This window comes from Paramormyrops kingsleyae, chromosome 22, assembly GCF_048594095.1.
Source record: "Paramormyrops kingsleyae isolate MSU_618 chromosome 22, PKINGS_0.4, whole genome shotgun sequence".
NCBI classification, from domain to species: domain Eukaryota; kingdom Metazoa; phylum Chordata; class Actinopteri; order Osteoglossiformes; family Mormyridae; genus Paramormyrops; species Paramormyrops kingsleyae.
This window is the reverse complement of record NC_132818.1, coordinates 10003042-10027058: the sequence shown is the minus strand read 5'-3', so window position 1 is coordinate 10027058 and position 24017 is coordinate 10003042. Positions and strand designations below refer to the sequence as shown.

At 44.1% G+C, this 24017-nt stretch overlaps 1 protein-coding gene across 4 annotated transcripts in view; it reads right to left on the bottom strand.

The window, feature by feature from the left end:
* The window catches only part of rnf213a (ring finger protein 213a), a 43383-nt gene that overhangs the window by 4009 nt on the left and 15357 nt on the right, over nt 1-24017 (bottom strand). For all 4 annotated transcript variants that reach the window (XM_072704743.1, XM_072704742.1, XM_072704744.1 and 1 more), the window contains exons 26-62: nt 22270-23554; nt 21676-21851; nt 21398-21553; nt 17675-21289; nt 17407-17531; nt 17220-17315; nt 17021-17145; nt 16782-16904; nt 16287-16528; nt 15452-15605; nt 14334-14469; nt 13566-13757; nt 12944-13074; nt 12610-12767; nt 11893-12102; nt 10919-11097; nt 10374-10494; nt 8861-8961; nt 8583-8765; nt 7946-8112; nt 6843-6945; nt 6425-6539; nt 5728-5938; nt 4859-5061; nt 4648-4770; nt 4203-4313; nt 3774-4016; nt 3402-3477; nt 3222-3256; nt 3009-3109; nt 2744-2900; nt 2297-2471; nt 2099-2187; nt 1741-1992; nt 1071-1203; nt 898-981; nt 53-233 (exon numbers count right to left, since the gene is read on the bottom strand). In XM_072704743.1, the coding sequence (XP_072560844.1) occupies nt 53-233; nt 898-981; nt 1071-1203; nt 1741-1992; nt 2099-2187; nt 2297-2471; nt 2744-2900; nt 3009-3109; nt 3222-3256; nt 3402-3477; nt 3774-4016; nt 4203-4313; nt 4648-4770; nt 4859-5061; nt 5728-5938; nt 6425-6539; nt 6843-6945; nt 7946-8112; nt 8583-8765; nt 8861-8961; nt 10374-10494; nt 10919-11097; nt 11893-12102; nt 12610-12767; nt 12944-13074; nt 13566-13757; nt 14334-14469; nt 15452-15605; nt 16287-16528; nt 16782-16904; nt 17021-17145; nt 17220-17315; nt 17407-17531; nt 17675-21289; nt 21398-21553; nt 21676-21851; nt 22270-23554 (10067 nt within the window). The remainder of the gene's footprint in view (nt 1-52; nt 234-897; nt 982-1070; nt 1204-1740; nt 1993-2098; nt 2188-2296; nt 2472-2743; nt 2901-3008; nt 3110-3221; nt 3257-3401; nt 3478-3773; nt 4017-4202; nt 4314-4647; nt 4771-4858; nt 5062-5727; nt 5939-6424; nt 6540-6842; nt 6946-7945; nt 8113-8582; nt 8766-8860; nt 8962-10373; nt 10495-10918; nt 11098-11892; nt 12103-12609; nt 12768-12943; nt 13075-13565; nt 13758-14333; nt 14470-15451; nt 15606-16286; nt 16529-16781; nt 16905-17020; nt 17146-17219; nt 17316-17406; nt 17532-17674; nt 21290-21397; nt 21554-21675; nt 21852-22269; nt 23555-24017) is intronic.

The window sequence follows — 24017 nt, the reverse complement described above, 5'->3', positions numbered from 1 at the left end:
CTGACAATATAAATTGCTGGATAAAATTGCTGGTGTTCACTGGCGCCCTCACCTGGTCTCCTCAGCCGTGTGCTTGTCCACGGTGTAAATGAGATCATTGTGCAGGGCAATGAGGTAGCTGACCAGGGCAGTGGAACAAAGGCCCCAACCATTGCGTCGGGGGAGCAGGACCTGAAATTCACTACCGAGGTCCAAATCCTTCTGGCAGTATTCAGCGGGAATCTTCAGCTCACCTGCAGCCAGTACACACGGACACAAACGCAGACCGCGAGTGAAGAACCTGACGACGTGGCCTAAAATGCCCCCCCAAACCTTCAGTGGTTGTCAGTGTGAATCCCACCCCTGCTCTGCCTGGGTGTGCAGTTATAATGTTCTCTCCAGTATCAAGCAGGTTTGATCAGTCCAAAAACATGGGGTGTTTCTCAGTATATGTTCTTGACCATACTTGTGTTACCGTGTAGTTGTTTCACGTCATCTTCCACTGCCGAAGACCAGTTCCAGTGCTCAAGAACAGACTTACAGAAGATGGCAAAAATCCCCAGATGTCATTCTTACCTCGGCCCAAGTTAGCAAGACTGGTCTTGTCAAGACCACACATACAATCTTTGCATCCTTGGCATTGAGAAACACCCGTGCAGTTAGATGAAGTGGCACCCCTAAATTGCTCATACTGCATAAGTGTGTGTATCTGTGCCCGGATGGACTGATAAGCCCTCCAGTGTATAACCCTGCCTTGTGTCCTGTGCTTCCATGAATAGCCTCCAACTGTTTGCCTCTTCCCAGTACCCAATACTAGATAAGCAGACAGACAGATGCACACCAGAATGTATCCTTTCTAGTTTTATCATTTTACCCATCCACGGTGGACGGCCCCTACACTGTGATATGTATCGTTACCCTTTGTGGACAGTGATGCTCTCAGTTGGTTCCACGTCGTCAAGAAGATCTGAACCTCTTTCTCATACCATGCTTTCAAGATCTCTATCAAATGGCAAAAGAGGAACAGTCACTTTAAAATAAAACCGAGTCTGACTTTAATGGAGGCTGAAGGTCTGGAGGTCATACCACACCTGATTTTTGGTCCTTGAGGAAATCTCTGATTGTGGTGAACATGAGGTCTGGAACATTCTGGTACTTCTTCACTAGATCCATTTGTAGTTCCAAAATGGCAGGTAGGAACTTTACCAGGCGTAACTCAGCCTCCTGAAAAAGGCGGATAAGCACTTCAGAACTGGCCACACAGATCGAAACTTTAATGGATGCTTGCATCTCAGGTCCAAATCTGGTTCAAAGCAACACAGAACATGTTTTGCTGGACCCCTGCATAACCTAGGACTACTGAGTCACATCACAGCAGCATAAAAACACAACATATCATCTTAACCCAGGGTTGTAATCAAGGGGGATCTGAAAGCTTATGGACGTCATTGTTCCCATAAAAGAAAAAAAAATGTGCCATCTTGCAAGATTCAGAGCTAATGCCCCTCAGGTCGACAACATTTATAGTCACAACCACAGTAAACATCTTTTACGGCCATCACTCCACCACTAGGTCTACAACTTTTACCATGACCACCAGCCCAACAGACCAGAGGTTGCTCTCATAAAAAGGCTGGAGATCCTGGTCCTACATTTATGTAAATTTGTTGCAATTTCATGTCCTGATCAGACTGCCCACCAGGGACCCCCCCCCCCCCCCAAGACCTCGGACACAAATTGAGCACTAGCCATATCAGTCACCTTATTCAAGAACCTCCAGAGCACAGGCAGCCCATCTTTGCCATCGTTTTGCTCCAAGATGTGGGCCAGGCTGGACAAGGAAACCCTCTCCCTACAGCTCCACACAGCAGGCCCATGGATCAGGTTGTCTCGTGGCAGCGAGCTCAAAACGTCGCGGGGATCCCCAAACACGACCTTCAGCACCACGTTGGAGCTCACACGAGAGTCCCTCCTAATGAGAGCATTCACCTCCATCAGACGGCGATCCAGGTGCTGTGAGATCACAGAAGAGATCAGCAGAGTGAGCTACTGTATCTGCAAGTCCCTGTTATCCCTAAAGGGGAATCACTGCTACCACACTTTTGTATATGGATCTCACCTTCAGCTGAGGCGTGATGATGTTTGTGGCCACATCCGTCTCCCAGTTGTTTCTGGCCTCTTTTGTTGAGAGTGTGTCATCACCATTCCCTGAAGAAAAAAAAAAAAAAAAAGAGAGTTACATTGTGGGGCCACTAGAGGCAGCTGTACCTCATGGCACCATACTTGGCTCGCCATCGATTCAGTTAGGATGTCTCACACTGGCCCGGCTGGTGCTGTTCCATTAGGTGGGTCAGCGTGATGTGGACAGTACTGACGGTGTCATCAACACCCTTCCCAAGAATCCCGCCCAGCTGCTCAAAGTCCTTCAACAGATGGCCCATCAGAAAGTCTACCAGGTTCTGATCCAGAAGCTTAACGATTTGAGCGACGTTCTGAGAAGGAAGGAGAAGGAGAAACAGGATGTGATGCAGCACAAGACAGGCTTGTCAGTGCTGCCCAGCCTAGAAATGCGTATTAACATATCGGAAGTTGCAGCAACACAGGGGGTATAAGAGGGGCCAACAAATGATATGTTTTGAGTCTGAGTGACAGGGGAGAGGTCAATCCAGAGGCCAATCAGCTTTCCGCTGGGAGTGGTGCCCCAGTGGCCCCACCCCTGCAGAGAGTTCCTAGCAGAGGCACAGATGAGGTCAAGCCTGAGCACCTGGGGGTGGGCAGAAGCTCCCAGCAGCAAGGCCATGTGGGTGAGGAGCCTGATGAGGCCGAAGGGGGCAGGAGACATGCCCTTAGTGTCCTTCATGTCTGGGTTGTCCCGCCTGCTGATGGCCCCCAGAACGTGGCCCGTCTGGGTGCGGTCGCCCCTGTCGGAAGATGAGCTTGTGTGTCATACTGATACGTCACAGCGCCAGCCCCCACCAGTGACACAGGTCACGCTCAGAAACCACACCCCTGCCGGGGGCCCAGCTTACTGGATGTTGGCTATTTGGAAGCCTGACACCGGCTTGTGGTCTTCCCCTCCGATCTGCGCCCCGCAGTCCAGGCAGCGACTTATCTCCATGGGCTGGCCACACTGCGGAGAGAGGAGGGGGGGGATGAGAGGCACTGACCTGTGGGCTCTCAGAGATCTGTGCACTGCACTGTGTTTGCATGCATTTTTATAGAATGGTGGGAATGGTGCTTACCTCACCGATGGTACATGGGTGGCCATTGGGACAAACTGGAAAAGGAGGAAATAAGGAGGATGATTTATCATTCATAGCAAAGGATGAGCAGTATATAGTCACACTTCTGAAAGCACCTAGGGGCTTCTGAACGGCCGAGTGCTACATTTTGATGCATGACGGGGGACCGGCAGTACTCACAGTACCACTGTACTTGTCCTAAAAGTCCCCGAGCAACAGCGAGCATGTCATCGGGCATGGTGGGAATGAAGGCCATCTGAAGATATAATGCCATAAAATTTACAGTACAATCTGTTCAAGCACCAGCAGGGGGCACAGTCATTAAGGGTCGTCAAGGTTCGTTCAGCTCATATGCCATCCTCCTTTGTAACTGATGGGGAGAATAACACTGCAGCAAACTACAATAAATACTGTCATTTGTTTTATGTATGAAAGTGTCTTCTGAGCAGATGAGTTATCGGTAACTATGACTACACTGAGTCAACAAACCACTTCATCTGTACTCGTAATGAAGCCACAGTAAATTGGGTGGGGGGTGGGCTGGTGTGGTACCTGCATTTTGGCTGGATCCAGGGCCAGATGTTTGAGGGGCCTCATCATGCCATCATTCCCAGTGAGCAACACTGCCCCCAAGTGGACAGTTAGCTCCACGGCCACACGCTCCTTGGCAGGCATGTCCACCCTCACACGCAGACCACCCAGCCTGTTGTGCACGAGATTAGTGGCAAAGGTCCTGACGTTGGGGTCGATCAAGACCCTGGAGGTCTGGATGAAGTTCTCCAGAGTGAGGCATAGCTGAGGGAGCAAGATAATTAAGCAAATGGAAGGTTAAAGGAGAGCCACACAATGACAGAGTATTTCTTCTCGGATATACTGGGCACCAAAAACCCAGGACAGTTACCTACATATAATACCGTAAAAAAAATACCAATATTAAATTGACCAAAATGATCTATTCAGCCATTTGTGCAGCGCACTCACCTGCGGTTTGGGTTGGAAAGCTGGGTCAGCGGCTTGGTAGAGAGAGGTGACCTCTCTGAAGAGCGCTAGGAGCAGGTACAATGTCTTCTTTGCCGGAGAGCTTCTGCATCTCTGCACCAAAACAAGGGTGACACGGCAAGCTGAAAGACTACACTGCACAAGCAGGGCTGGCCATGCGGTATGCCAGGCATTTTCCTGATGGGGTTGTGGGGTGGCATAGTCTGTTGTAGGGACCAGTTTTATCGTAGGTATGTCTGTGTGGTGAGTCGGTATGGGTTAATATCCAGGGCAGATTTTTAATCCCAGTTCAGCCCTGATTACAGGCCGAAATCGCTGAAGCCTGTTTTTCAGGGGCAGGCCAGTTGCTTTGGCTCCGAACTGGTATGCCCAGGGTCAAACAACACTGGGTATAATGGGGGAGGCATTAGAGATTCCAGCTGCATACCTCACACACTTCATCTATTCCCTCCATTTTGCCGTCCATCATGGCCGTGGCGACAGCCTCACGGACGGCCTGGTACTCCTCACCATGTACGAGATACTGGTCCATCTGCACCGTGTCCTTGCTCTAAGAAAAGAAAAAAACACATGCAAAAGTGTCTCCAAATAGTTTGCCGATCTCTTACGCGCTTACGTCCCACACACGGCCCACCCACCTGTTTCAGAATTTCGTCCGGAAAAAGCCATCTGAAGTCAGGCACCTTCAGGAGCTTCTGAACAAACTCGGCGCCCCGTTGGCTGCACAGCTTTCGGATCAGGTAGACCCGGTACCAGTCGTTCCTGCTCCTGTTGCACAGATCCACCACACTGCTCAAGAGTGCTGGGGTTGCAGCCCGCGCTTCCTCATTCACCCCCGCAGCTGGGAAATTCAAGACTTCAGCATCAGTAAAACGGCACATGCAGTCAATGCAAAACGAATGAAACTCAGGTAACAGGAGGAAAGTTCAGGTCCAGAAAGTACAAATCTAGATCAAGATTTTGTTTCAACCATAGAGTCATAGAGAACTCAACTGGTTGGTTGAAACAAAACCTTGGTCTGGAATTTTATTTTCTGGACCTGAACCATCCATCTCTGCTTGTAAAATATTCAATTTGCACCCAAGTAAATGACAAACCAACATGCACTATTTTCATACCTGGTACCCTAGACCAGTGTTCCCCAACACAGTCCATGTTTTTGCTCCCTCCCAAATCCCTACCAGGCAGTCCAATATTTTCATGCAACTCCCACAAGCACTTAGGTGCCAGTCCTCACTAATGATACTTAATGACCAGACCATCGTTTGTCTACCAAAATAATAATAATAAATAAATAAATAAATAAACAACACTCCAGCTCATTCATATCATCCGTGGAAGACACAGCAGGGCCTTCATCCACAAAGACCTTCAAGCATACATAAAACGCACCTCTAAGTCCATGCGGCATAAGCTATGCAGCCTAGACAAACTTGCTCAGTGGACCTGGCACAAGTAAGTTTTGCGGTAATCAAACAGGTGAATTTGTGGCCACATCTAGACCTGCCTGTTTGAGTTTGTGGGTCAGCCAGCTGGTCCACCAGCTGACGGGCTGCCATGTCCAGGCACAGCCGCACCCTCGCAATCTGCTGCAGGCAATCAATTGTCGCTGTGGGCGCCCCCTGGCTGTGGGAGCGCAGGAAGGCATGCAGGAAGTTCTTCTCATGCTGCAGGCACTCCCTGGCAGTCTGACACTGCATCCGTTCAAACATGGAGTCCTGCGATAGCCACGGGGTTAGGTTAGGTGCGGGCTGAAGGCGACCAGGTTAGCTGTCTGCAGAGGTGGGCATTTCAGGTCCAAAAAGTAAAAATCCAGACCGGGGTTTCGTTTCAACCAACCATTTGAGTTGTTACTCTTTATGCACAACTGGTTTGTCGAAACAAAGTCCTGGTCTGGATTTTTACTTTCTGGACTCGAAATGTCTGCTTTTGGGTGTCTGCCACACACACAAAGTTAAAGGCTTGTAGTACTAGTTAAAAAAATACAAAACTAGTTAAATCCAAGAAATGCACATTCCAACACTAACTCTGGTTAGGAGCCAACAGTTTTGAGTAAATTCAAAACCCACTTTCAGTTTCGAATCAGCTAAGTGGGGGAATTTGGCTAAAAATATGTAAGGTTTTACCATTTTAACAAATTTCAACAGTACTATTAGTTATTAGAAATAAATTTCACAGGAAAACAGTGTGTGACATGCTCCTACCTCTAAGCAGTTTATGTAGAGAGAATAAAGTTCAGTTTTATCCTTTTCTTCCAAAATGTTGCTTTGCTCAGTTTCTGCCAGATGCTTCTGCAGGTAATCTCTGACATCCTCAAAGCTTAAAGACACAGAATTTATTTTATATACTTTCTCCAGGGTAATTTACAATGTTTCTCCCTCGTTTGCAAGAAATACAATTTTTTAAAATTAGATTTAAAAATTCAATAATGGCGAAAATACGAAAAAAAGCTAATGTTAATTAGCTTGAGTTCCCTATTCAAGTTTAAGGGCATAAGTAACCAACATGATTTCCAAGAAATTCAAGCAATTAGTTTAGCAGAAGCTGGTTTTAACTGGCTCGCTGATTCTCGTCCTTTTAACTTTAAACAAACCTGCAGTTACAGCGACTCAGAGGACTCACCTGTACTTAAGTAGGAGCTTAAGGATGACTGAACGGACCACCGGATTTTTGTCCACGGAGTCATCGAATGGGGACAGGGCTTTAGTAAGTATCAGAGGTTGACCTGAAGGAGCATACAGACATAAACCACCTGTACCACTCAAAACATGAGGAATGGGGGCAGCCTGTAAAAACATGCATGTTAAGGGGGAGTGGAAATAACAGCATAAATACCAATGCATGATATCACATTGTGATATAATATCATGACATAATCGCGATTATATGGGGCACGCAGTAATCCAGAGGGCTTTAGACGGTGGGTGTAAATATTTATCTGGATGGCGCCTTTTCTGTATTGTACGGATGTTTACTTACACCCACAATTTGCTAAGCAGGTTAATAGTACGTACAGATATCGTGCAGCCCTACTCGATATGACAAATACCAGGAAATGGTTCATCATAATAAATATACATCATCCATCTAATTTCTAGCCAGTTATCCAGAACTGGGTTGCAATGGGAGCCTGAATCCTCTCCGAGCAAAGAGCACAAGGCAAAGGACACCCTGGACAGGTTACCAGTCCATCACACACATACCAGTATAGGCTGTAGGCAATTTTCTAGAGATACCAATTAGCCCAACGGTATGTCTTATGACTGCAGGAGTAAACTGGTGTACCAAGAGTAACACCTACTGACAGGGGGAAACATCCATTACACAGACACAGTGGGGGTGGGATGCAACCCCCTACCCCTGGCGGGATTAGATGTCTGTGCTAAAGGTCCAAATGGTGGCATCACTCTGCCAACCACGGGATTCAAACTGGTAACCTTCTGATCATGGTCCCAGAGTTCTAACCCACACAGCTGCACACCACCTCGGTGTCGGCCACTGCGCCACTGCGCTGTCCTCAACTTCATCATTTCTAATATTTCTGATGTTTGATCATTAAAAAATAAACAGAAATGACTGTCAAAGCCTCAGTTACAGTATTTGTACAGTGACCCCCTAAGTGCTGATACCCACACGCAATTAAAACAAAACTGCGTGCAAACACACAATGACCTGCAGGAGGCACTATTAGCAGGTAGACGCAGTGCTGGGAAGGCGGAGCTTACCCCGTATGATGGGAACAGCCTTGGCCTCCACCATGAGGAAGGACAGCAGGTGCAGGATGACCGGTCTCGAGGGGGGGCTGTTGCCCTTGAAGCACATGGTGGACACCAGGTCGATGAAAAAGGCGTTGCACTGCTTCCGGAACTGGGCATTCAGAATGATCAGACGTCTGCAGAAGTGCAACAAACAAAATTTAATTACAAAATAAAATGTAGACATGTAGATAACAAGGAGGTTAAACCTCGGATCCGGGAGGAGCAATGTGGATTCTGCCCTGGTCATGGAACACCGGACCAGCTTGTTACGCTTAAAAGGATACTGGAGCTTGGCCAACCAGTTTACATTTTGTGGGCTTGGAAAAGGAGTAGGATTGTGTAGCTCATGGGGTCCTATGGGGGGTGCTTCAGGAGTATGGGTTATGGGTCATTTGGTCCCAGTGTAACTGGAGCGAGGGCTTGGTTCACATTGCCAGCACAGTGGAATTGTGATTTAAAAAGGGTTTAAACTCAGGCTGTCATAAAAATGACTTGCAGCCTCAGGCATTACCGAAACATCTAAACCCATTGAGCTCTAAGGTAGCTTTGGATGAAGACGTCTGACTAAAATGATGGAATGGAGTGGCTGTCCACCGCAACTCACTCAATCTCCTTGGACACCTTCAGATGGAAGTCGTCGGGGACGTCCTGAATGCAGAGCGGACAGTACATCTGGCCGGGGATGAGCCACTTCCTGATACAAGCCAGGCAGTAGATGTGATGGCAGGGAAGGTCCAGGGGCCCCTGGGGGTCACCCAGGCACACCGGGCAGGACTGAAACCCGAACCTGGGGGAAAGACATGAAAGTACATATGAAGGGTCACAGTCCGGCTGCCACCACATGTGAGAAGCAAACACAAGGGAGTGGTTGTGTTTTGTTACTTGAAAATCTTGTCATTTACTCCATCCTTGCACTCCTTGAGAACGCGGATCACCGCCTCGAAGGGCTTCTCCGCTTTCAAATCCGAATTTCTCTCCAAAACCTTGACATGGTAAAGAGAAAAATAACCTGTTAGCAGTGAGCCTCTGCAGTGCATTTTTTCACCTTTGTGAGGTCTGTGCTAATTTAGGGCAGCTACAGGTTCGGGGAAAGTGAAAACATATGCAGTATGTAGCCAATCCACTGCTCGGGTCATACTTTGTCCCCTGGTGGTGAGTAAATAAGAAAAAATGGTGGAAAAACTTCTGCGTTTTATTCATCACCAACAATTTGGAACACTAAACAGGGTTATTATCCATCTTGAGCTAATGAAATGAGCCTAGATTTTACCACAGGCATTATCACTCATTTTTGGGCTGAAAAAGTCACATGACACGTTACAATTCGTTATGTAATAATGCCTCATTATGTAATAACTTACAACCACCTTGGTTGTTTATTACATAATGCACAGTATTACATTATCATGATTAAAAAGTTTGACTCCCGCATTTTGTAATGACCACCGCAATATGTAATAATTTATTACAAAATGCAGGGAAATGCAATACATATTGCATTCAAGCCATCTACAAAATGCAGCTGCTATTACATAATGAAGTGAAATTTGCTATATTTTGTTGAGTTATTACATGTTGCAATATTACATAATGCATTGTAACAAGACAATTAAAATAGGTATAATGTGTAATATTTATAAAATATACAGCTAGCCCATGCTTTAAATAGAATAATTTCATGTAATTGTGTGATTTACATTCTTTCAGAGTTTTGTAAAATTAGTAACATAATGACAGCTCAAAGGATGCACCTGTGGGGGGGGGGGGGGGGGGGGTGTCACGGTTCCATCTTCCGGAACCACGACATGGATTCATGAACATTTATATGGTGGTTTAGGTCTCAGTTTCAGAACTGTGGCCAATGCAATAGTGGAATTTTTTTTAAATGAAGGAATGAAGGGGCTTATCAGGCTCAGAATGAGTGACGGCGATGGTGCTTTGTCTGAACGTTAAAGGCTAGATGGTTGTTTCTCATGATAAGTGTGTGTGTGTCACGAAAATATGCAAAATACGCAAAGGACAAGGATTACACAAAGGAGTGAGGCCTAGGTTGTGCGTTTTGTTTATTATGAGAAACTGGGGTCGTAAAAGGGTTTCTGCTAGACAGCAAAGCTGCAGGATGTGATGGAAAGGAGTACTGGCTGGGAAGGGGAGTGTACAGGCCCCAGAGAAGACCCAAGGTATTAAAGGAAGATCAAGAGATCTGAACTCTTCAGATACGTCATGGAACACCTTTGCTGTACATGGTGTCTCCCTCAATCTGATTAAGAATTAAAGAGCTCTGCAAAACCTCCCATCTCGGCCTCCTTTGTGACACCAGTCCACGTGGTGAGAGCAGCCCTAGGTGTTGGTAGGTTCTATGAAAAGCAAACGAAGAGTAATGAAACATGCTCACTTTGCCCAGCCTCTGGGTGTGATCCAACACCACCGGCTTGAGTTTGGGCTCCAGGTGCTCAATCCCCAAGAGCATGTGCTCCACAATCAGAGACAAGGAGAAGATCCGGTTCCAACCATTGCTATCAGAAGGAAAAGTAGAAACAGAAAGTGACATCAAGCAAAAGAGCATTGAAGAGTATCCAATGATGGATCAGATCGATACCTTTTAACACATCATAGATTCTGAGTCTTTTGAAAAGCCCTGTGTTTTGAGTATCAATGACTATGAAATTATGAACAGACAGTTTCGCAGGGTAGAATGTCAAAGGCAAGTGTCTGGCTAGTAATTCTGGGCTGGAGAAAGTTTGAAGTTAAGAAGATCATGCAGAACTGAATGGAAAAAATTTGCACGTAAGGTAAATGGGGAGCATCTTGCACTGACCAACTTAACTGCTCCCATCATTTCTGTCACCACAGAACCAAGACTTAACATAAGATAAAGAGGAAGAACAATATGGCAAAAACCGACATGTGGTTCATGTGGTTCGAATGCTCCAGACTGACCGGACTATCTCCTGGCTCCTCCGTCCATAGAGTCCCAGTTTCTCCTCAGAGCAGACCAGCTCGATGGGAACCTGCAGCTTCTTCACCTGCCTCAGCCAGGCCAGCCGCCGCTCGTCCGTCTCCAGCTGAATGGGCTCCAGGTGCTCTACACAGGCCATGGCTGCAAAGACATCCACGACCTGGCCAAGGCACAGGATAAGGCTGAACTGAGGGTATGAAGTAACCCGGGGCAACAGCACACATGACATCACAAAAGAGAGACGCGGAGCTGATTGGTGGCTCACAAAATTCAGAAATGCATCAGACATCCCAGTTAGGTAGGCTTCAGCGAGTGTCAAGAAGCATACAATCATATTAAATACAGGTACCCACCGCTTTACGCTTTTACAAAAGACCTACATTAGCGCCTGTTTTTGTTAACCGAAAGAAATCTGAAGAGGATTTTTGCTTTTACGAGAAAAGCAAAAATAGTGTCTAGCATTTGTTTATCAGTGAGTCAATTATAGACATACAATCAATGGTCCCATAACCACATTTGGTGGTCCCATAAGATAACAGAGCTGAAAAATTCCTAATGACCTAACATCACAGGGCTCACAACAGCCAAATGACGCATTTCTCAGAATGCATCTCTGTCATTATGGGATGCACGATATTGATTCTGGTAAGTGAATTAGGCGCGGCAGCCTTGTGTTACATTATTTCTACTTTATGTTGGCTCTATTTTTATCATATTCATTCCTGCTTGTACTATATGTTACTGTTATTTTATGTTATATGTGTTGCTTGGTATGAGGGAGCAAAAATGTGGACTGTCTGCAGGTCCCCAGAGGCCGGACAGGGAAACACTGATGGGGAGAGAGAGGTGACAGTACAGAAGGGTAGGGACAGTGATTCCAACCATCTGCATGCAGCTCTACAGCACAAAGAAGAAGAGAGCGGCTACAGCTGTGGTAAGGCAAAGTGAGACTGACCAGCTCAACCCCTTCCACAGCACCGGGATTCTTCAGGAGGGCCTGGGCCACTGCTGGCTCAATAGTCAGCATCCTAGAGAGGTTGTGCAGGCGGTTCTTGAACTCTTGGTAAGCAGCATGGACCCAGGGAAGGGAAACTAATCTGTTATCTTCCATTCCATCTCTGACTCTCAGCTCATTGACACAGCAGGACAAGGCTCCTCGCAAGAGCTGGGGGGGGGGGGGGGGGTATGAGAAATGCAGTTCATGCCTACAGATTCTGAAGCAGGTTAATGGCGACGACCACAAAGCTGATGACGAGGTTACCACAGTTTAACTGAATTTTGCAATTTTGGAAATATTTACCAGAATATTATCAAAGCAAAATTTAGAATGATAATGCAAACAGCAAATATCGGATTTGGGCTCCTGGTGTTATTTTCATGAAATGCAAAAAGGAGATTCTTTATAATTCTTAATAAGTAAATTAAGTGATGAACATCAACGAAACAGGAGCTGCATAGAGATGCACCAGGGTACCGATATTTAATTATCCCTTTTTAAAAATTCCAAAAAAAAATAGTCCAAAAAATTATTTCGAAATTTGACATGGCATGTGAGGCACAGAGTTCTAAAATTCAAGAAATCAGCATGTACTTTCACTTTCTGCGGTCTAAAGACCTGGGCGCTGCTTCAGCATTTCGCACCTGATGCAAGACAAATGAGGGAAATACCAACCTGAAGAACTTCGTCTGAAGTAACCTTCATGGACATGGAGATGAAATCCTGAAGGTAGCGCTGGAAGAGCTGCAACTGCATCTCCGCATCTGCAGCTGCGATGTATGTCCCCAAGGGAGTATTCCAGAAGAACTCATCAAACTGTTTCAAGGTTTGTCCTTCACAAAAAGAATATCAAAATGGTGTTTCATAATACGACAGACTGCAGTTTTAGACTCAAGTGCGATAAATCTTATCCTAAGAATGGCATTTACCCTAAATATAAATATCTTATATTTATTTCTTTAGCTGAATCAACGCACAAGAGAGGCAGAAGACAGGCCAATACGATTACCTTCCCGTTGCCGGGCATAAACCCAGAGCTCATCCAGGAAGTCCTTGATTTTCCAGCTGAAGGGCATACTACAGCCTCTGTTTGCCTCTGACATCATATGTCTCTGAACCAAGATTGTTTTTGTCTCCGAACTGTAGAGAACCAGAGTTTCATAAATAATCTTTTTTCCCCATTCTTCATGTAGAACCATGAGCATCTTAACAAGGTCTACAAACCATTTCTGTAAGTGAACTAGATGTATATTAAATCATGCATAAAACATCAAAAGGTGAAAAAAGAAATACTATTAAATTCATTAAAATGACAACCATTTAAATTCCTTATTGTCACTCATAAAACGACTGTGGGAACAGAAGTGAAACAATAAAAGAAATTAAAAGATCAACAAAGTACTTAAGTACATAAGTATAAAATTTGGTCTTCTTGGGTTTTGACATCAAGAATCCTTCGCCACTGCAGATACCCAAAAGCGTACTTGCAGAAACTTCAAGGGTGTTTAATTAATGTAATCTTTTTGTTCTTTTGAAAAATCTGCAGTGCTTAACAGAATATTGGTAAGCATGGAGTTCCAGACCGAATGCATTGCCTGAAAATGACCTTCTTCAGCCAAATGGACACCTACGTGTGGTCCACTTCAGCGTATGGAATGATCAGCAGCTTCTCGTTGCCAAAGATATCAAGCCATAGCCTTTTCAAAGGCTCTGTGGAGTTGTCATCGAGTAGCAGGTCGAGATTATAGTCTCGGTCAATGACCGAGACCAGCTGGGCCAGGCAGGGTGTGAGCACAGTCTGCACTCGCTTCCACAAGGTGTGTCTGCAGAAATCAACACAAAACATTGCACTAAATATATACATACCACAACATATCCCATTATTGGAAAGGTACATTTTTTTTGAAAAGGTTAGATTTACACATATGAACCAACCCTATTACTATCCACTAATCTGCAGAGCCCAGCCAAAACAGGATTTTCCGATACTGACTGATTTAGATATTTGAAGATTTAAAAATACAATAATGACATATCACCCAATATTTTTTTTCAGAAACGTGTAACATAAACATGAGATGTTCCCTAACATTTGTTATTTATAGTTATTTAAAAATCCTCACAGAGATAACATGACATAATGCAGTTTAAAAATAAACTTGTTTCATTATTTATTTTTATTATTATTATTATTATTATTATTATTATATTATTTTTATTATTATTATTATTAATAATAATAATAATAATAATAATAATAATAAAATAATTAGAACTAAAAGAACAAGACAGGTGTCCATGCAGATGATATGGAAGTACCCAATAGCAAACGGTTCTCTCGTGGGTCTTTAAATGCTAGATGTGATGCTACAACACTGCCATGCCTTGGGTTCACGCACCTGAAAGTCCCCCCTTCCTGCAGGGCATCAACGTTGGATGCCTCCTTGAAGACCCAGGTTTTAGACGAGGCAATGTTTTCGTCACGCATCCTCAGCAAAAAATGAAGGCGCCTCTTCACGATTTTCAAAAATGTAGCTGTCAAACATCAAAGCAAATACCACACTTGCTTTAAGAAGCACGATCCCCCTCCACAGACAGCTGAAACAACTCATATATTTTCCATTTGGTTGTATTTATTTTCTTAGCAAGTACTTTTAATTCCAAGTGACATTCTACCTATTAGTCATCTCCATACATCTGAATTTGCTACAGGGAGGCATGGTGAGTCACCCTCACACACCGAGGGGCTTTTTGCACATGGAAGTTGCATATTCTCCCCATGTTAAGTGCAGATTTCCTCCAAGTATCCTGGTTTCCTCTCTCAATTCAAAAACATGAGGTTAGGAGATTTTGCGGAGTTTGAGGTCTCCCTAGGTCAACAAGGGAAGCGCTGGCATTTCACTTCTTTAACCAATCACAGTCTTCATTCGTATGACATCACCACATTGGTCCATTCTTTTTTTCTCATTTTTAAACTCAAGGCTTCCAGCCATCAGACCAGGGGCAGTGTGTGGCTCAGCAGGCTAAGCCTCAGGGTTTGATATCGGAAGGTTGCTGGTTCAAGCCTTGTTGTTGTTTTTTGTTGTCATCATCATCATCATCATCATCATCAAGAAATAAAGACGCACCTTTACATTGCTTCATACAGCTTTTGCAGGTAAGCATATTCCTATGTTTTGTCTGTATTCCTATGTTTTATCTATGACATCTTCATTAACAAAAGGCATACACAATAAAACAGGTACTTTAGAAATCTGTGCTTCTTGCCATTTAACAAAACCGGTTTAACCCACATGGTGATGTCATACGATGAAGGCTGTGACTGGTTAAAGAAGTGACACGCAAGCCCCTCCCTTCACCTAGAGACATGTCAAATTCAGCAAAATGAATGCGTGTTAGGTGAGCTATGTCTCATTTGCCTGCGGTGTCTGAGTGTGTGTCCAATGATGGACTGGCATCCTGTGGAATACAATCAGCTGGCTTTGCAAATAACGAAAGAAGAGTGGCATGACAGTACCTTTCAGCTCATCATCGACAGCCAGGAGGGTCAGTAGGATCTCCACTCTCCTGGTGCTTCGGAAGCCATCGTCACCTTGATCTCTAAGCATTCCAACAGCACTCTGAACGGAGCTACGCACCAGCACTGTGGTGTCTAGGACAGCCCCCCAGCCCTGAGAGTCAATCACAAAAGAAAAAAGCAAACACCAAATCGTAACCCAGACTTGGCAGAATCTCTCATCACATCATCTTCACAGCGATTTTCCTGGTGAGAGCTGCAGTGGTCAAATATCTTATGTTAAGTATAAGGATAATGTGTTTGCCTCCTTCCTGATTTCTTTGATTTGTTTTGTATGTTTGTCACCCGTAAATGTTTCAGATCAAACAAATTTAAATATTAGACAAAGATGACACAAGTAAACACAAAATGCAGTTTTTAAATGAAGGTGTTCATTATCAAGGGGGAAAAAAATCCAAACCTACATCGCATCCTCCACAGGGCTGTAAAAGATTCACTGCCAGTTATCGTAAAGGCTTGATTGCAGTTGCTGCTAAGGGTGGCCCAACTAGTTATTAGGGTTAGGGGGCAATCACCTTTTCACACTGGGCCATGTAGGTTTGGGTGTTTTTTCCCCTTAATAATGAACACCTTCATTTAAAAACTGCATTTTGTGTTTACTTGTGTCATCTTTGTCTAATATTTAAATTTGTTTGATGATCTGAAACACGTGTGACAAACACACAAAAAAATAAGAAATCAGGAAGGGGGCAAACACTTCCATACCACTGTATAAGGTTTCTAAATTCATTTTTATCTACAATGAAAAGAACAAAAACAGATATCAATGACATACTCTATGTTGTGGTGTCTCCATCTCTGTCTGCTCCGGCTGAGTCTCAGTCTGCTGTTCACCTATATATATGTCCTGCACAGTCTCAGTCTGGTCCTCGTCCATGTACATGTCCTGCACAGTCTCAGTCTGGTCCTCGTCCATGTACATGTCCTGCACAATCCCAGTCTGGTCCTCATCTAAATATATGTTCTCCGCAGTCCCAGTCTGCTCCTCGGCTGTGTACATCTCTGGAACTTCCATTGCTAGGAAAACATGTACAGAATTTCACATCTATTGACAGTCATCCATAGCAATGCACTTTTAGCATAATACATACATACATAAAGAAATAGAATAGATAAAATTGGAAGAATTGAAAAGGGTTAAGTAGCATTTAGTGAAGGTGTTCAAAGTTCGGTTCTGACTGCCTACCCAACTATAACTACAACGTCTTATGACAAGATTGCTGAGAAATATTTTTGCTTATGTAAAACGACTTTCGTCAGTTCAGCTTACGCTCAGGTTCAGCTAGGTTCTCCTCAAAAAGCTGACTGATGGACAAATTCCTCAAAGCCTTTATATCAGAGATGATGTCTTTGGATCTTCTGAGGTCATCAATGTGAACTGACCTCCAGGGCCCTATACACATGAAAACAGGGGGGTTGGACAGCTTACAGATAAAAAAAAATGCATTCCGTTTTTTGTTACAAAGCTTCTGTCAGACAAGTTTGACTGACAGTCATTCATCAACATACCCCCATGAAATCCAACGTAGGAGCAGCCACCTTCCATCCTAGGAAGTTTGGTGATAAAATACACAAACACTTTCCCTCTCAGTTCTTCTTCTCTTGATTTGTTAATTTCATTCATGGCAGAATACCTATAAAGAAAGTCAAACTTGGTGAGTTCCACAGACTTGTTAGATGAAGAATCTTCTTCAGAAAAAGAGCTTACTTTGCAGATGCAATGAGGTGTGTGCTCAAGAAGCCATTGTCAAATTCAGCCTGAATAATGAGGATTTTGTCTCCAACCACAGAGTCCAGAAAAAGTCTACATGAAAAAGGGAGAAGTTTTGTGATGTATAAATTGAACAGAAATTGCTAAGACACTCCAAACATTGGACATTTAAATATGTGCAGACCTGATCTTTTTGAGGAAGGAGTGTTCTGTGTCAAATTGTTGCAAGGAGAGGAGTTCAATTTTGTCATTGACCTCTGGGAGCTGCCCAATGTCAGAGGCTGTCAAAAGTCTTGAGAATGTGGTGACCTTCAAAATGTAAATGTTTTATTTACAACAATCATGAAGTAAAGTACAGCCTTCTCAATATGTGAACAGTTAATGTCTGCCTAGAGAGTTGACCATTTTCGATCAACAAGTATTAATGCAATACGATTATTTTTGTAGTTTACCTCTGTGAAAGATGCATAAGAACTTTGATCCAACCTTCTGGCAGATGTTATGTAGTCAGCAAGAGAAATGTGCTTCTGTTCTTCAAAGTAAATCCTGGTCAGCTCATCAGTCTCTACCTTAGAGAGTCTGGTACAGTCCAAGCGAACCACTGAATCAGGAGTGGCACAGTTTAGCAGGATTAGTTTGGCCTCATTCAAAACATTTTTCTGAGCATCAGGTAACACATGGTCAACCTCTTTCAACCTCTTGGTCACTTGCAGGACCACAGAGGAGCAGGTGTCAGAATGATACCCGATGAAAACATCAGTGGAAAGATATTTGTAGGTTTGAAGAGGGATTGCATGCTGGTTGTTGGTGGAGACAAAGGAATTAACCCAGCTCTCAAGCTCTCTGACGATTTCCTTCTTGTCATTTTTCAGGACAGTATTGATGTCCAGGTAATGCTTCTCAAGCCTGTTAATGAGTGGGATTGGAAATTGCTTGTAAACCACCTCTTTCTCCTCAATAACTATGAGCCTGAAATCTTTGTGCACTCTGCACTTGACACGATGGGTCCCTAATCCCAGGTCCACATACTTCTGGCCACCCAGAGAAACATAGTACTGGTTGAGAGCATCATACAAGCTTTCATAGAGGTTTTGAAGGTTCAGCAGCACAATGGTCTGACCGGTTTCCATGCATATCTTAACACGGTTGATGTTCCGGCAAATCTGTGTGTATTCCTGGTCTTTGGGAAAGCTGGATCCAAACATGATTTCTGGCTGGTCACGTTCAGTGAAGAACGACTGCTGAAGAATCTGCAGGGCTGCATAATTTTTGGTCAAAACTAGGAGGTATCGGCACTCCTCATCTTGGCCAACAGACAGGATGTTCTGCCTCACCAGTTCAATTTTATCAATGTTCTCCTGCTTTGAGTGGAAAGTCAACCTACTAGTGAAGGCTGTAACTACATCTATGTTATCTTTCCCACTGAAATTCCGCAGCACCGCCTCCATAATTTTGTCAGGAGTGGGCTTCTGTTCAGTGCTCTTTGTGGCTGCAAATACCATTTTAATTAAGCTGTAATAATCCCGCAGGCCAAAAAAACCTTTTCCCTCTTTCTTGCTAATTTTAAGATAAGCCTTGGCAAAAGGCTTGAAATAGTCCCGAACTTTCTCCAGAATCATCTTGTCGGAGGAGCATATTCCTTTTGCACTTTCAATCAATTCCTTTTCATCAGGGTCACCACGGGAGACAAAGATGCCTCGGTTCATTTTTGCCGGGTCCAAAGCCCAGTTGGAAATGCCAATGAATCCAACCTTCTTATGTGGCAGTGGTTCATCATCTATGCAGCCTTCCTCTAGCAAAGGATGCAGTGTTTTCAAGGGCATTTTTGGGGAGTCTTCTGCTAAACCAATCTCATCCAACACCACAACAGAAATGTACTCTGTCAGGTTCTTGCCCTCCTGGAAACGGGCACACTGCTTGAATGTATTGATGATGCCTTCTGGTGTAGAATGAGGACTGCACTGAAAGGAGACCAGGTGAACTTGCTTCAGCTTTTTGTACAGCTCTGAGTGAGCAGCCTGTCCCTGCATAGCATCTGCAACTAAAGTTTTAGACAAAGACTTTGAGCTTCCAGGTTTCCCAACCAAGAAAAGTGGGATTCGAAGTTCAATGCAAATCACCATCATAAAAACATTTTCTTTCAAAGCATTATTTTTTGCAATTGTTTTCCCCAGTGGTACACCACTCAAAAACAGGTCCTGCATGACTGAGATTTCCTGCATTACTTTGGTCGAGTTATAATTTTCTGGTAGGTGCTTGCAGATTTTTTTCCTGAAATTTTCTTTTTCATCTAAGCAGGCATGGTAACAAACACCTACAGCCATGATAAGGGACCACAGAACTGGATCTCTTTCATCAGTCAATGTCTGATTGCCCCCGTTCTTTTCCATGTTTAAATTTCCATCGAGAAATGCTTTCAGCTCAGCCAGTAACATGCTGTGGTTGCTGTAAAACCACACAAAACTTTGCATACAGCGTTCTACATCCCTAAGACTCACAAATTTGCACTCATCTTTCTTGGTCCTCATGTACTTCTGTGATGAGGACAGAACTTCGGTGACTGTGTTGATATAATCTTGACTAATTGAATTTGTTTCAATGACTCTTTGAACAATTTGTTGGATGTACATTTTTTCAGTGTGGTCATTAAGCTGTCCAAAGTCCCACACCAGTGGGATCATGCTGGGTGGCAATGCTTGAACTCTGTACACGAGCTGACGGAGAGGGATATGTCCAAGTTTATCATCGGTTTCTTCAGCTCGGACTCTATATCCTAAGCCTGCGGACTCCAGCCTAGAGATCATTTCATCTGTATGCTTCCTGTAAGGGTTGCAAGCAGCAATGATTTGCAGACCAGTATTCATATTCAAGTGCTCTCCATTCACAGTGTTGTCACAGAGAACCTCCTTGATGCTGCTTATGGCCTCAGTTGTGTTAGCCTCATCAAAGAAGAGGACAGAATCAAAACCATAGTGTTGTTTATTGACAACCGAGATGGCCTCTGCTTCTCTTACTTTGGTGTAGATCATCTCCGAGGTTGTCCCTCCATGGACTTTGATAAGCTTCATGTTCTCTGTGGCGACTCCACTCCTCCGCAATTCACACAAAAACTTTATAAGCCTAGTTTTTCCACATCCTGTTTCCCCCATGATGATGACTGGGATGCCACATCTGAAGCGCATGTGAATGGCAAGAATTTTCAGAATATTGTCAGTGGTGAGCTCATAGTTTTCATCTGGGTCCAAAGGCCACTGTACTCCCAACACCCTGCAAAGACGTTCAATCTTCTCACCCCTAGGAAGCGAATCAAAATCTATATTGAAAGGTACTCCATTGAGACGGAGACCTTCATAGAGTTCTCGGGTCATGACGTTTCTCTTGATCACCGTTTGCTTACATGGATCAACAGCATCAACTCCATTCTGTTCATTAATCACAAGGTGAAATCCAATGAAAGTCATGGACTCATGGTCGTCATTAAAGAAGATGTAAGGATGGGGTTCCAATTCCCACCTCTTTCTAATCCGAAATGGAGCTAAATCTTCTTCACTTAAACCAGAGAAGTCTACTTGCTGCCTACCTGAGCTCTGATCAGAGATGCCAAGAGATGGTGTTGCAAAATCCTTTGCCATGAGAATCATGAAGTCAACAACAAAGTTTTTAAACCCTACCAAAACATCTCCAATATAGTCTATTTGACAAAATACAGAGTTCTCACAGTCTTCCAGTTGTAGGTTAAGGAACCACGCAAAGTTTCTCAATTCTGCCCATGATGGGTCCACAACACCACAGTAAACAAAAAGCATCTGTAGGCATTCCACGTGAGTTCCCTCAGTGCCGTGGTATGAAAATTTATCAAGACATTCCTTATTATAGAACCTCTTGAGATACTGATAAGGTCTTTGGTAGGCTTCACTTCTGAACTCTTGATCATCCATGAGTGGGTCATGAGATTCTTTCATGTCCTTGTTCTCTTGCATCTTCATTTCCATCTCAAGAACCTCTTTAGGAGGACGGCAGAAAATTTTTGGAAAGACATCATGGAAGGCAAAGTGGATATTTTCATTCTGTGAAATGTGAGGGAAAAAGTTGATTAAAACTATGCATACCCATTGACGATCAGCCTATAACAATAATATCAAGAAGCCAGTGGAATCACTAGTAGTTAGACTTACAACATTTGGACCATTTCCCCACAAATGTCCTTTGGATTGCAGAATCTCAATGACGTACAAATGCTGGTTGCTGCATTTCCACATCCTTCCTTGAGAATCCATCAAATAGCGTAGGACCAGCAGTTTGAACAGAAATTCATACAAGCCTTTCTGGACCTGATTTATATAAGAGATATTACATGTTTAACATGCCAAAGTAAACATTTTTCATTTAAAACTCTAAACTCCTTTGAAATTAAACATTCAAATGATTTGGTCTGGCTTTTTGTGACACTTACAGAAGAGGTGACATCAAAACTGAAGATTGTGAGCTCCTGTTTTGAGTTACTGAGCAAAGATGTGAGAATAGCATTTTCATCCACCCTTGGCTCAATCAAGCGAATACATTTGTGGAACGCGGTTTCTTCAGTTTTCTTCAACTCCTCATAGAGCCTCTGAATGTACAGGGATTTCCCTAAAAGTTCAAGCAACATCTTATGTCAGTAATTTAGGATACAATAGCATGTCCAGCTCACACGACTCAATATGTGTACTTGACTGTTCTTGTGTTGTCGTGTACCCATTTGACATCATCTTCCACTGCCAAAGTACAGTTCCAAAACTCCCTAACAGAAATCTAGAGGATGGTAAAAATGCCTGGATGTCATTCTTGCACCACCCCAAAATATCAAGGATGCACTGGTTGCATCCACACAATCTCATGATTCATTGCGTCCCAAGTTTGTTCTTGGGAGGCAAGTTAGCAAGCACACTCTTGCCAAGAACACAGATATGTTTGTGTTCTTGGTATTTATAAACAATACCCATCACCAGTATCTAGCACCAGTTTCGGCGTACTAGCACCATTCTAGCACCAGTTTTGGCGTACTTACCTACTCCAGCTCTTTCAGACGTCACTAGTCCAACACATAGTCTGCCCTGGAACACTGCTGCAGCACTGGACTCCTCTGATGGAACAGTATAGTGCCTAGACAGATACCTCTGGACCCTATCCAGGGGTTCCAGAGGGACCATGTGCAGCCTATACTGGCTGAAGGCTGAGGGGAGGTAGGTGTGCTCCCGCTCAGAATCACATATAATAACTAGTCGGTATTCTTTTTGGCAAAGCTTTTCCAGTTGCTGAAAGAGTTGCTCAACCTTATAACTGACTTCATAGGGAAGCTGATCAGCATGGAGCAAAGTGTATATCTTCTCTCCCTCATAGCCCACTGTAAGGCATCGCCGTAGGAGAAGCTCCACCTCCTCATAAGAAGTGGAGGCAGTGCACAGGAGGACTTCATCGTACGTGGGCAGCTGCTCGTGATCACTGCTCATGTAGATGCTGATGCAGGACGTCAGGATTTCGGCATGTGGGCAGACAATGAGATTCGGTCGTCTGCTTAGTAAACCTTTTGGCAGATTTCTCCTAATGATCCGTTCTTTCTTCGCGACACCTTCATCCTCATCTTCCTCATCCTTGTAGTTAGCCAGTATTTCAAGAAGCCTCCCAAGAGTTCTGATGTCCAGACAGTCAGGCAGGAAATAGCTCATATCTTTCATATAGGCATTCCACAGTAAATCCAGTTTTTTGGAACCAGTAGCTTGCTCCACTTGATTCAGCAAATACAAGGATTCATTCTCCCTTCCTGAAAAATTTGTGGCTAATTCCATACTATCACTCCCTTCAAATAAGGTCCGAAATTCTATTTCTTCACTCCTCTCATTTTCATTTTTGATGAGCATCTCATACTGAAGCTGGTGCCATGTCTGCCTTAAGTCTGAGAGGCTGCAGTTGGGTTTGATGAAAGACAGCATCATCAGGACCTGGTCATCTACACCCTCATCCAGGCATTTCTGGGTGAGCTTCCTACACAGATACACTATCTGTTCCGCTGTATAGTAGTTGAGGTAGTAATACTGGGACCTTTGCTTGTCCATGAAGAACTTCCAGAAGCTCAAGCATTTCTCCATCTTTCTGCACATGTCTGGCAGCTGCTCCGCCACGTTGCCTTCTACTATGATACTGCTGACGGTGCTGCCCAAACAGAAGTCCATAATGATGCCTGCTTCACTGTGTGGGCTACAGTTAATGTTGGTCTCCCATTGCCTAAAGAGGGGGTTCCCAGCCACGAACAGATCCATGAATGCCTCAGCCAGCCGCTGGACATTATCAAATATCTGTGGAAAGGAGGAAGATAAATTTCATGTTTGCAAGAACATTTTTAAATTCGACAATGATAAAGTATAATAAGGTTGAAGAGGTTAGATCCTCTAAGGCAGGGTTAGGGAACCTGATCCATGAAGGAGCAGTGTTTTTGCAAAGACGTCTCAATCAGCCAATAATAAAGCAGTGGTGGAGAATATTGAGAAGGGCTAAGACTCTGTGTCTGTGTTCAGAAGATGGCCGATTCAAGCCTGGCCTCGACATGTCTTGGGGTCCTTGGGCAAGACCCTTGACCCCCAGCTCCCTGGGCGCCATAATGGGTGGCGGCCCATTCACGGCCAAGCTTGCTCTGACCAAGAGCAAGTTGGAAGAGGTGGAAAGAAAATTGCCTCATGGGGATCAATTTAAAAAGTATCAATTATTATTATTTATTACTGGCTGATTGAGCAAATCATACCAAAAACCTGCATCTACACA